This window comes from Oncorhynchus mykiss, chromosome 14 (genome assembly GCF_057628025.1).
Source record: "Oncorhynchus mykiss isolate SJ-2025 chromosome 14, ASM5762802v1, whole genome shotgun sequence".
NCBI classification, from domain to species: Eukaryota; Metazoa; Chordata; class Actinopteri; order Salmoniformes; family Salmonidae; genus Oncorhynchus; species Oncorhynchus mykiss.
In genome coordinates this window covers 39,915,072-39,928,658 of record NC_143035.1, presented here as the reverse complement: position 1 = coordinate 39,928,658, position 13,587 = coordinate 39,915,072, and the positions used below count along the sequence as shown (strand labels likewise).

Sequence of the window (13,587 nt, the reverse complement as noted above, 5' to 3'; positions counted from 1 at the left end):
CTGCTTGGGGGGGGATATATACGGCTGTGATTATAATCGAAGAGAATTCTCTTGGTAGATAATGCGGTCTACATTTGATTGTGAGGAATTCTAAATCAGGTGAACAGAAGGATTTGAGTTCCTGTATGTTTCTTTCATCGCACCATGTCACGTTAGTCATAAGGCATACGCCCCCGCCCCTCTTTTTACCAGAAAGATGTTTTTTTCTGTCTGCGCGATGCGTGGAGAAACCTGTTGGCTGCACCGCTTCGGATTGCGTCTCTCCAGTAAGCCACGTTTCCGTGAAGCAAAGAACGTTACAGTCTCTGATGTCCCTCTGGAATGCTACCCTTGCTCGGATTTCATCAACCTTGTTGTCAAGAGACTGGACATTGGCAAGAAGAATGCTAGGGAGTGGTGCGCGCTGTGCCCGTCTCCGGAGTCTGACCAGAAGACCGCCTCGTTTCCCTCTCTTTCGGAGTCGTTTTTTTGGGTCGCTGCATAGGATCCACTCCGTTGTCCTGTTTGTAAGGCAGAACACAGGATCCGCGTCGCGAAAAACATATTCTTGGTCGTACTGATGGTGAGTTGATGCTGATCTTATATTCAGTAGTTCTTCTCGACTGTATGTAATGAAACCTAAGATGACCTGGGGTACTAATGTAAGAAATAACACGTAAAAAAACAAAAAACTGCATAGTTTCCTAGGAACGCGAGGCGAGGCGGCCATCTCTGTCGGCGCCGGAAGTGATATTTTGGCCCATTCCTCCTCTAGAGCAGTGGTGTTTTGGGGGCTGTTGCTGGGCAACACGGACTGATGCTGTCTGGACCAAAAAAGTATGTCATACTATAAGCATCAGATAAACAGATAAATATAGAGGGGCACTATTTCGCTCTCTCAGATGCTTTCTCCGGTGAGATACTGTGGTTTGAGCAGAGAGGGTGAGGCGAAGTGAGAGGGCTCACTCTTGCCAAAATCTGTCCAATGCGATTCTATGGCAATAATATGCAGACCTAAGCTTGTTGTCTGCATTCCCGCTTTTTGGATAAAGGGGCGCAGAGCTCACTGCCTCTCAATGCCAGAGGCGTCACTACAGACCCTGGTTCGATTCCAGGCTGTATCACAACCGGCCATGATATGGAGCCCCATAGGGCAGCGGACAATGACCCAGCGTCGTCTGTGTTTGGCTGGGGTAGGCCGTCATTGTAAATGAGAATTTGTTCTCAACTGCCTAGTTAAATAAATGTGAAATAAATACAAAAAATAGGGTGGATCTCCGGATTCAGCATGTGCACAGTGCAGTGTTAGGATGAAGGATTCCCCCAAAGTAAAATTATATCATTAATTCTGTCTAAATAAACAATACAAAAAATACTTCAGTAGGGAGCATAACTTAGCCACAGAGGATCACTAGCTTATTTAAACAAAAAATAGCTGTGGAGTGTTTCAAAACCACAAGTGTGTTTGCGAAGTCTGCAATTTGGGTAGCGCGCATGACAATATGTCTCCCTGATTATTGCGTTGCGCGGCTGTCAGGGAAAAGCATCTAACGATAACGTGTCTTCAATATAATAAAACATTTTTTTTTGCATCAAGAGGAAGGGTAAGGGTGTGTGGTGAAGATAAGGTGCAGAATGGATGCGTATGTAGGAACGTGCTCAATTGGCAATTATTTATGTCTGATAGTCTTAAACACACCACGTACACCACTCATTTCTTCTTCGCCTCACACAAGTCAACAAGTCTTTATTTTTATTCGTTTTTTTATAAAAACTTATATTGCGAAGGATAGTTTGTCAGTATTTGAACACTTCTCTATAATCACCAAGCATCGATGTGAAAAGGAAAAATATTATGATCTGATGATCACCATGGAAACATCATAAATACAACAGGGTTCTGTTCGAGTTCCCTGGCAGGAAACTCTGAGGGCCCGGAACAGGCTAGTTGATACAATGTTGCAAGTTCGTTAGCAACAGCTTCGTACCAGACCCTGTTCTGTATTTATTATGGATCCTCATTAGCTGCTGTCAAGGCAGCAGCTACTCTTCCTGGGGTCTGGCAAAATTAAGGCAGTTATATCATTTTAAAAACATTACAATACATTCATAAAATAATTCCCAACAAAATAAATGTGTGCCCTCAGGCCCATTCTCCACTACCACACATCTACAACACAAAATCCATGTGTATGTGTGTGTATAGTGTGTATGTTATCATGTGTGTGCATGTGTCTATTTTTGTGTCTCTTCACAGTCCCCGCTGTTCCATAAGGTGTATTTTTATCTGCTTTTGAAATCTGATTCTACTGCTGCATCAGTTACCTGATGTGGAATAGAGTTCCATGTAGTCATGACTCTATGTGGTACTGTGGAATAGAGTTCCATGTAGTCATGACTCTATGTAGTACTGTGGAATAGAGTTCCATGTAGTCATGGCTCTATGTAGTACTGTGGAATAGAGTTCCATGTAGTCATGGCTCTATGTAGTACTGTGGAATAGAGTTCCATGTAGTCATGGCTCTATGTAGTACTGTGGAATAGAGTTCCATGTAGTCATGACTCTATGTAGTACTGTGGAATAGAGTTCCATGTAGTCATGGCTCTATGTAGTACTGTGGAATAGAGTTCCATGTAGTCATGGCTCTATGTAGTACTGTGGAATAGAGTTCCATGTAGTCATGGCTCTATGTAGTACTGTGGAATAGAGTTCCATGTAGTCATGGCTCTATGTAGTACTGTGGAATAGAGTTCCATGTAGTCATGGCTCTATGTAGTACTGTGGAATAGAGTTCCATGTAGTCATGGCTCTATGTAGTACTGTGGAATAGAGTTATGTGTAGTCATGGCTCTATGTAGTACTGTGGAATAGAGTTCCATGTAGTCATGGCTCTATGTAGTACTGTGGAATAGAGTTCCATGTAGTCATGGCTCTATGTAGTACTGTGGAATAGAGTTCCATGTAGTCATGGCTCTATGTAGTACTGTGGAATAGAGTTCCATGTAGTCATGGCTCTATGTAGTACTGTGGAATAGAGTTCCATGTAGTCATGGCTATATGTAGTACTGTGGAATAGAGTTCCATGTAGTCATGGCTCTATGTAGTACTGTGGAATAGAGTTCCATGTAGTCTTGGCTCTATGTAGTACTGTGCACCTCCCATAGTCTGTTCTGGACTTGTGGGATATGCATGGGTAACCGAGCTGTGTGCTAGTATTATTTAAACAGACAGCTCAGTACCTTCAGCTTATCAATACCTCTTACAAAAACAAGTAATGAGGAAGTCAATCTCTCTTCCCCTTTTGAGCCAGGAGAGATTGACATGCATGTCATTAATGTTAGCTCTCCGTGTACTTTTAAGGGCCAGCCGTGCTGCCCTGTCCTGAGCCCTGTGATAATTTGATGCAATGTTGAACTTCACAAGCAACAGCTCAAGTGAAGACCGATAGAAAGGGAGACAGACAGACGGAGAAGCGAGATGAAGGTGATTGAAAGAAGCAGAATTTTCATCCGCATATTTTCGACTGTTTTTAATTGTCGGCTTTAAGGCCTACGTATTGTACTTAGTTGTTGATGGGAGTTATAGGCCTACATATTGTACTTAGTTGTTGATGGGAGTTATAGGCCTACGCCTACTGCTGCATTTGGCCTATAGGCTCTCTGCATTCTATGCTCTCATTTCTTTAGCAGCCCATTGGATCACAGTGTGTCCATATTAAAAGAGGCTAGTGCTCTTTCAATAGCAACATGTTTAACTTTGAGACATTTTACTTCAGATTTGTTTAAGATTAACCACGTGACAATGCCTGAGAAACGAAAATGGTTCATTATTGAAACGCACATACAGTGGGGCAAAAAAGTATTTAGTCATCAATAATTTATAATTATAAATTTATAATAAACTTTTGTTATTGACCAAATACTTATTTTCCACCATAATTTGCAAATAAATTCATTTAAAATCCTACAATGTGATTTTCTGGATTTTTTTTCTAATTTTGTGTGTCATAGTTGAAGTGTACCTATGATGAAAATTACAGGCCTCTCATCTTTTGAAGTGGGAGAACTTGCACAATTGGTGGCTGACTAAATACTTTTCTTTGCCCCACTGTATAGAAAATAGACTATTCATAACCGCCAAACAGATCGGTAGAAATGGTCGGACACATTGTACGCTTTCCTCAAACCTGAAACTCCCGGTCCGACGGAGGTCCGACAGAGGTCCGACGAAAAACCGCCTGTCTAAATGATTCGTTCTGTCGCCGGGTCGGCAGAGGGAAGAGAGAGTATGGAATGCTGACATTTTATTTTATTTATGAATTAACTGGTTCTAATACACAATACAGCTCATCTATCAAGGACTTCAATTGTTCCTCTAAAAACATCTCTAGCGTGTACACATGAATACAGCAGTTTTTCGTACGAATTTAAGTATTTTGACTAAGTACTTTTTTGTAAAAAGCTCAGTGTGCAAAGCTTGAAAAGACACTTGGTATACAATACTTTAATATTAATTTATTCTATAATTATATTTCTATAATTATATTCCTATTGTTCTTGGAGCAGAAGTTGACGTTAAGTGGGGGAATCAGACCATTAGGTTGACATTGTGTACAATTGTAGGAATGGGTTCATGTCAGACGAGAACCATCTCAGCCCTCTGCAAACAAACAAACAAACAAATACAGTACATTACTAAATGATTTGGTTTCAAAACACACCCAACAAAGAACTACTTTACAGGCCTCTTGTGAGACTTGAGCTCTATTCAAACAGGTGTTGCTGAAGCGTTACAGATTTCATTTTTTTTTAAAAAAAGGTTAATTTGCTATTGAGCCGATATATACAGCATTTACCAATGCGGTCTCCGCCAAAAAACAGTTTGGAACATTGCTTTTAAATTGAATTAACGTTGTAAAGATGAATTTCAAAGATTGGGATTGAATAGAGCCCTAGATTATACAGTATTTGGTTCAATACATACAGCCACTTGTATAGAATGACTCCCAGGACAACACAATGACTACAAATCCCAGGACAACACAATGACTACAAATCCCAGGACAACAATTCCAACTCCAATTCCAACAGTCAATTAGTGGTAACGATATTCTAGAAATGTTCTGTGAGATCTCACTTCCATAGTTTAAACTGGATTTGACCCCCAGCCCTGTAAACAAGCCATAGTTTATTTCCATAAATAGTACATTGACAGTGATGCTTCAAAATACTAAATCCTTTTTTATGATTTTACTATTCTAATTTAAACTAAATCAATTACTAATATAGCTGTCGTGAAGTGAAGTATTCTGGGATCAATATGGAGTGTTCTACAGTATCTATAGTGACTAGTGCAATATGGGTCTGTGTCCTAAAGTACTCCCTATTTCCTTTATATAGTGCACTACTTTATATAGGGAATGGGGCATAGGGAATAGGGCCCTGGTCTAAAGTAGTGCGCTATATAGGGAATAGGACCCTGGTCTAAAGTAGTGCACTATATAGGGAATAGGGCCCTGGTCTAAAGTAGTGCACTATATAGGGAATAGGGCCCAGGTCTAAAGTAGTGCACTATATAGGGAATAGGGCCCTGGTCTAAAGTAGTGCACTATATAGGGAATAGGGTTCTATTTACACAGGTGCACCTTGTGCCAGGGACAAAGGCCACTCTAAAATGTGCAGTTTTGTCACACAACACATTGCCACAGATGTCTCACGTTTTGAGGGAGAGAGCAAATGGCCCGCAGCCTGAAGGAACGTTTTGAGGGAGAGAGCAAATGGCCCGCAGCCTGAAGGAACGTTTTGAGGGAGAGAGCAAATGGCCCGCAGCCTGAAGGAACGTTTTGAGGGAGAGAGCAAATGGCCCGCAGCCTGAAGGAACGTTTTGAGGGAGAGAGCAAATGGCCCGCTGCCTGAAGGAACGTTTTGAGGGAGAGAGCAAATGGCCCGCTGCCTGAAGGAACGTTTTGAGGGAGAGAGCAAATGGCCCGCTGCCTGAAGGAACGTCCACCAGAGCTGTTGCCGGAGAATTGTATTTTTATTTCCACATAAGATGCCTCCAACGTCGTTTTTTTGTGAATTCGGCAGTACGTCCAACCGGACTCACAACCGCAGATCACGTTTAACCATGCCAGGACCTCCACATCCGGCTTCCTCCCGCGTGGGAAGGGGGACGGACGTGATAAAACCCTATTGTGGTAAAAAAAAATGAATCTGATTGGCTGTGCCTACGCCGTCCCATAGCTGCATCCCTGCCCAGTCATGTGAAATCCAAAGATTAGGGCCTAATTCATTTTTTCCAATTGACTGATTTCCTTACAGCAATAAGGTTGCCCATTACCAACAGTACTGCAGTGAGGTTGCCCATTACCAACAGTACTGCAGTGAGGTTGCCCATTACCAACAGTACTACAGTAAGGTTTCCCATTACCAACAGTACTACAGTAAGGTTGCCCATTACCAACAATACTACAGTAAGGTTGCCCATTACCAACAGTACTACAGTAAGGTTGCCCATTACCAACAGTACTACAGTAAGGTTGCCCATTACCAACAGTACTGGAGTAAGGTTGCCCATTACCAACAGTACTGGAGTAAGGTTGCCCATTACCAACAGTACTACAGTAAGGTTGCCCATTACCAACAGTGCTGCAGTAAGGTTGCCCATTACCAACAGTACTACAGTAAGGTTGCCCATTACCAACAGTACTGCAGTGAGGTTGCCCATTACCAACAGTACTGGAGTAAGGTTGCCCATTACCAACAGTACTACAGTAAGGATGCCCATTACCAACAGTACTACAGTAAGGTTGCCCATTACCAACAGTACTACAGTAAGGTTGCCCATTACCAACAGTACTACAGTAAGGTTGCCCATTACCAACAGTACTGCAGTAAGGTTGCCCATTACCAACAGTACTACAGTAAGGTTGCCCATTACCAACAGTACTGCAATAAGGTTGCCCATTACCAACAGTACTACAGTAAGATTGCCCATTACCAACAGTACTGCAGTAAGGTTGCCCATTACCAACAGTACTACAGTAAGGTTGCCCATTACCAACAGTACTACATTAAGGTTGCCCATTACCAACAGTACTGGAATAAGGTTGCCCATTACCAACAGTACTACAGTAAGGTTGCCCATTACCAACAGTACTGCAGTAAGGTTGCCCATTACCAACAGTACTACAGTAAGGTTGCCCATTACCAACAGTACTACAGTAAGGTTGCCCATTACCAACAGTACTACAGTAAGGTTGCCCATTACAAACAGTACTGCAGTAAGGTTGCCCATTACCAACAGTACTACAGTAAGGTTGCCCATTACCAACAGTACTACAGTAAGGTTGCCCATTACCAACAATACTGCAGTAAGGTTGCCCCTTATATTACCTTAAGTACTGGATTAAGGTTGCCCCTTATATTTCCTTAAGTACTGGAGTATAGAGGGGCATCAAACGAACCAGAGACTAAGAGGGGACTTTAAATGAAGTCGGTAGTGGAGCGATGGTTAAATGTAACATCTTAGAAAATGACACACTAAAATGGTTGGTTCAACTTTGAAGCCACTTCAAAGTGAAATGGAGCTAAGTGTGCTATTTTACCAAACGAACAGCCGCTGCCCAAACAGTTGAACTGACTAGACACATTGCAGTAAAGAATGACTTGTCAACAACAGTGGTTAGCATCACAATCACAGAGGGAGAATGACACACATATATATATATATATATATTCATATTCAGTGGTTCACTGGTAATACATGAGATATACAGCATTGAGCTTAGGCTTGATATTACTCCGTTTGTAATAACACTACACATGATACTAGAGTAACCTGCTATGAGGAACAACAGTAGAGAAACTAGGCAGATAGTTGGAAAAAGGTTGACATCAAATTCCTTCAGATCTTAGACTAAGAGACCAGGAAGTATGACTGACAGCAGAGGGAGCCAGTGGGAGGGAGCCAGCACAGGATGCATTTGAAAAGTCCAGGGATAGAAGTATATCTGAACACATCTTTAGCTGAGCGATAGTGAGGATCTGAAAAGCTGTCTGGTTTGCAGTGGAGTGGAGAGTGACTGGAGCTGTGCGATGCGGAGGTCTTCAGGGTTCAGAGAATGGTTCCTGTCCCCTCTGAACCACCTCTCTCCCCCCCCCTCCCTCTCAGACGGGAGCAAAGGCATGGCCTTTACACAGTGGCTTATCCTTCTTAGAGTAGAACGTCTTCCCTTCCAGGTTGATCTGGCAGAACTGAGAGAGAGAGAGGGAGAGAGAGAGAGACACTGAGGTTGGAGCAGGTTCAAGAGAGACAGGCAGAGAGACCCAGGATGGAGCAGGTTCAGGAGAGACAGGCAGAGAGACGTAGGTTGGAGCAGGTTCAGGAGAGACAGGCAGAGAGACGTAGGTTGGAGCAGGTTCAGGAGAGACAGGCAGAGAGGCGTAGGTTGGAGCAGGTTCAGGAGAGACAGGTAGAGACGAAGGTACAGTTGAAGTCGGAAGTTTACATCAAATCAAATTTTATTTGTCACATACACATGGTTAGCAGATGTTAGTGCGAGTGTAGCGAAATGCTTGTGCTTCTAGTTCCGACAATGCAGTAATAACAAGTAATCTAACTAACAATTCCAAAACTACTGTCTTGTACACAGTGTAAGGGGATAAAGAATATGTACATAAGGATATATGAATGAGTGATGGTACAGAGCAGCATAGGCAAGATACAGTAGATGGTATCGAGTACAGTATGTACAAATGAGATGAGTATGTAAACAAAGTGGCATAGTATAGTATTAAGTGGCTAGTGATACATGTATTACATAAGGATACCGTCGATGATATAGAGTACAGTATATACGTATGCATATGAGATGAATAATGTAGGGTAAGTAACATTTATATAAGGTAGCATTGTTTAAAGTGGCTAGTGATATATTTACGTCATTTCCCATCAATTCCCATTATTAAAGTGGCTGGAGTTGAGTCAGTGTCAGTGTTAGTGGTGGCTGTTTAACAGTCTGATGGCCTTGAGATAGAAGCTTTTTTTCAGTCTCTCGGTCCCAGCTTTGATGCACCTGTACTGACCTCGCCTTCTGGATGATAGCGGGGTGAACAGGCAGTGGCTCGGGTGGTTGATGTCCTTGATGATCTTTATGGCCTTCCTGTGACATCGGGTGGTGTAGGTGTCCTGGAGGGCAGGTAGTTTGCCCCCGGTGATGCGTTGTGCAGACCTCACTACCCTCTGGAGAGCCTTACGGTTGAGGGCGGTGCAGTTGCCATGCCAGGCGGTGATACAGCCCGCCAGGATGCTCTCGATTGTGCATCTGTAGAAGTTTGTGAGTGCTTTTGGTGACAAGCCGAATTTCTTCAGCCTCCTGAGGTTGAAGAGGCGCTGCTGCGCCTTCTTCACGATGCTGTCTGTGTGAGTGGACCAATTCAGTTTGTCTGTGATGTGTATGCCGAGGAACTTAAAACTTGCTACCCTCTCCACTACTGTTCCATCGATGTGGATAGGGGGGTGTTCCCTCTGCTGTTTCCTGAAGTCCACAATCATCTCCTTAGTTTTGTTGACGTTGAGTGTGAGGTTATTTTCCTGACACCACACTCCGAGGGCCCTCACCTCCTCCCTGTAGGCCGTCTCATCGTTGTTGGTAATCAAGCCTACCACTGTTGTGTCGTCCGCAAACTTGATGATTGAGTTGGAGGCGTGCGTGGCCACGCAGTCGTGGGTGAACAGGGAGTACAGGAGAGGGCTCAGAACGCACCCTTGTGGGGCCCCAGTGTTGAGGATCAGCGGGGAGGAGATGTTGTTGCCTACCCTCACCACCTGGGGGCGGCCCGTCAGGAAGTCCAGTACCCAGTTGCACAGGGCGGGGTCGAGACCCAGGGTCTCGAGCTTGATGACGAGCTTGGAGGGTACTATGGTGTTGAATGCCGAGCTGTAGTCGATGAACAGCATTCTCACATAGGTATTCCTCTTGTCCAGATGGGTTAGGGCAGTGTGCAGTGTGGTTGAGATTGCATCGTCTGTGGACCTATTTGGGCGGTAAGCAAATTGGAGTGGGTCTAGGGTGTCAGGTAGGGTGGAGGTGATATGGTCCTTGACTAGTCTCTCAAAGCACTTCATGATGACGGATGTGAGTGCTACGGGGCGGTAGTCGTTTAGCTCAGTTACCTTAGCTTTCTTGGGAACAGGAACAATGGTGGCCCTCTTGAAGCATGTGGGAACAGCAGACTGGTATAGGGATTGATTGAATATGTCCGTAAACACACCGGCCAGCTGGTCTGCGCATGCTCTGAGGGCGCGGCTGGGGATGCCGTCTGGGCCTGCAGCCTTGCGAGGGTTAACACGTTTAAATGTCTTACTCACCTCGGCTGCAGTGAAGGAGAGACCCCATGTTTTCGTTGCAGGCCGTGTCAGTGGCACTGTATTGTCCTCAAAGCGGGCAAAAAAGTTATTTAGTCTGCCTGGGAGCAAGACATCCTGGTCCGTGACTGGGCTGGATTTCTTCCTGTAGTCCGTGATTGACTGTAGACCCTGCCACATGCCTCTTGTGTCTGAGCCGTTGAATTGAGATTCTACTTTGTCTCTGTACTGGCGCTTAGCTTGTTTGATAGCCTTGCGGAGGGAATAGCTGCACTGTTTGTATTCGGTCATGTTACCAGACACCTTGCCCTGATTAAAAGCAGTGGTTCGCGCTTTCAGTTTCACACGAATGCTGCCATCAATCCACGGTTTCTGGTTAGGGAATGTTTTAATCGTTGCTATGGGAACGACATCTTCAACGCAAGTTCTAATGAACTCGCACACCGAATCAGCGTATTCGTCAATGTTGTTATCTGACGCAATACGAAACATCTCCCAGTCCACGTGATGGAAGCAGTCTTGGAGTGTGGAGTCAGCTTGGTCGGACCAGCGTTGGACAGACCTCAGCGTGGGAGCCTCTTGTTTTAGTTTCTGTCTGTAGGCAGGGATCAACAAAATGGAGTCGTGGTCAGCTTTTCCGAAAGGGGGGCGGGGCAGGGCCTTATATGCGTCGCGGAAGTTAGAGTAACAATGATCCAAGGTCTTTCCTCCCCTGGTTGCGCAATCGATATGCTGATAAAATTTGGGGAGTCTTGTTTTCAGATTAGCCTTGTTAAAATCCCCAGCTACAATGAATGCAGCCTCCGGATAAATTGTTTCCAGTTTGCAAAGAGTTAAATAAAGTTCGTTCAGAGCCATCGATGTGTCTGCATGGGGGGGGATATATACGGCTGTGATTATAATCGAAGAGAATTCTCTTGGTAGATAATGCGGTCTACATTTGATTGTGAGGAATTCTAAATCAGGTGAACAGAAGGATTTGAGTTCCTGTATGTTTCTTTCATCACACCATGTCACGTTGGCCATGAGGCATACGCCCCCGCCCCTCTTCTTCCCAGAAAGATGTTTGTTTCTGTCAGCGCGATGTGTGGAGAAACCCGTTGGCTGCACCGCTTCGGATAGCGTCTCTCCAGTGAGCCATGTTTCAGTGAAGCAAAGGACGTTACAGTCTCTGATGTCCCTCTGGAATGCTACCCTTGCTCGGATTTCATCAACCTTGTTGTCAAGAGACTGGACATTGGCAAGAAGAATGCTAGGGAGTGGTGCGCGCTGTGCCCGTCTCCGGAGTCTGACCAGAAGACCGCCTCGTTTCACACCTTAGCCAACTACATTTAAACTCAGTTTTTCACAATTTCTGACATTTAATCCTAGTAAAAATTCCTGGTCTTAGATCAGTTAGGATCACCACTTTATATTAAGAATGTGAAATGTCAGAATAATAGTAGACAGAATTATTTATTTCAGCTTTTATTTCTTTCATCACATTCCCAGTGGGTCAGACGTTTACATGCTACCAAATACTAATTGAGTGCATTGCCTTTAAATTGTTTAACTTGGGTCAAACATTCCGGGTAGCCTTCCTCAAGCTTCCCACAATAAGTTGGGTGAATTTTGGCCCAATCCTCCTGACAGAGCTGAGTCAGGTTTGTAGGCCTCCTTGCTCGCACATGCTTTTTCAGTTCTTTCCACACATTTTTCTATAGGATTGAGGTCAGGGCTTTGTGATGGCCACTCCAATACCTTGACTTTGTTGTCCACACGCCATTTTGCCACAACTTTGGAAGTATGCTTGGGGTCATTATCCATTTGGAAGACCCATTTGCGACCAAGCTTTAACTTCCTGACTGATGTCTTGAGCTGTTGCTTCAATATATACACACAATTTTTCTCTCTCATGATGCCATCTATTTTGTGAAGTGCATCAGTCCCTCCTGCAGCAAAGCACCCCCACAACATGATGCTGCCACCCCCGTGCTTCACAATTGGGATGGTGTTCTTCGGCTTGCAAGCCTCCCCCCCTTTTCCCCCAAACATAACGATGTTCATTATGGCCAAACAGTTCTATTTTTGTTTCATTAGACCAGAGGACATTTCTCCAAAAAGTCAGATCTTTGTTCCCATGTGCAGTTGCAAGACATGGTGTCTTTTTATGGTGGTTTTGGAGCAGTGGCTTCTTACTTGCTGAGCGGCCTTTCAGGTTATGTCGATATAGGACTTGTTTTACTGTGGATATAGATACTTTTGTACCTGTTTCCTCCAGCATCTTCACAAGGTCCTTTGCTGTTGTTCTGGGATTGATTTGCAGTTTTCACACCAAAGTACGTTCATTTCTAGGAGACAGAACCCACCTCCTTCCCGCCTCCTTCCGGCTGCATGGTTCCATGGTGTTTATACATGCCTACTATTGTTTGTACAGATGAACGTGGTACCTTTAGGCATTTGGAAATTTCTCCCAAGGATGAACCAGACTTGAGGTCAACAATATTTTTCTGAGGTCTTGGCTGATTTCTTTTGATTTTCTCATGATGTCAAGCCAAGAGGCACTGAGTTTGAAGGTAGGCCTTGAAATACATCCACAGGTACACCTCCAATTGACTCAAATGATGTCAATTAGCCTATCAGAAGCTTCTAAAGCCATGATGGAATTTTTCAAGCTGTTCACAGGCACAGTAAACTTCTGACCCACTGGAATTGTGATACAGTGAATTATAAGTGAAATATTGTGTCCGTCAACAATTGTTGGAAAAACTATTTGTGTCCTAACCGACTTGCAAAAACTATAGTTTGTTAAACAAGAAATGTGTGGAGTGGTTAAACATTTTTTTTTAATGACTCCAACCTAAGTGTAGGTAAACTTCCGACTTCAACTGTAGATAGAGGTGACATAGACCGAGGTAGAGACAAATGGAGGTGAGGTAAACAGAGTTAGAGACGAATGGAGATGGAGGTGAGGTAAACAGAGGTAGAGACGAATGGAGATGGAGGTGAGGTAAACAGAGGTAGAGACGAATGGAGATGGAGGTGAGGTAAACAGGTAGAGACGAATGGAGATGGAGGTGAGGTAGACAGGTAGAGACGAATGGAGATGGAGGTGAGGTAGACAGGTAGAGACGAATGAGATGGAGGTGAGGTAAACAGGTAGAGACGAATGGAGATGGAGGTGAGGTAAACAGGTAGAGACGAATGGAGATGGAGGTGAGGTAAACAGAGGTAGAGACGAATGGAGATGGAGGTGAGGT

The 13,587-nt window shown here is 44.1% G+C and overlaps 1 protein-coding gene across 2 annotated transcripts in view; it reads right to left on the bottom strand.

Annotated features, from left to right (window-relative positions):
- Window positions 1–4,270: 4,270 nt before the first annotated feature.
- LOC110487794 (PDZ and LIM domain protein 7) overlaps window positions 4,271–13,587 on the bottom strand; it is an 83,559-nt gene continuing 74,242 nt past the window's right edge. For both annotated transcript variants that reach the window (XM_036943536.2, XM_036943537.2), the window contains exon 11: window positions 4,271–8,235. In XM_036943536.2, coding sequence (XP_036799431.2) covers window positions 8,149–8,235 — 87 coding nt within the window. In that variant the 3' untranslated portion in view covers window positions 4,271–8,148. The remainder of the gene's footprint in view (window positions 8,236–13,587) is intronic.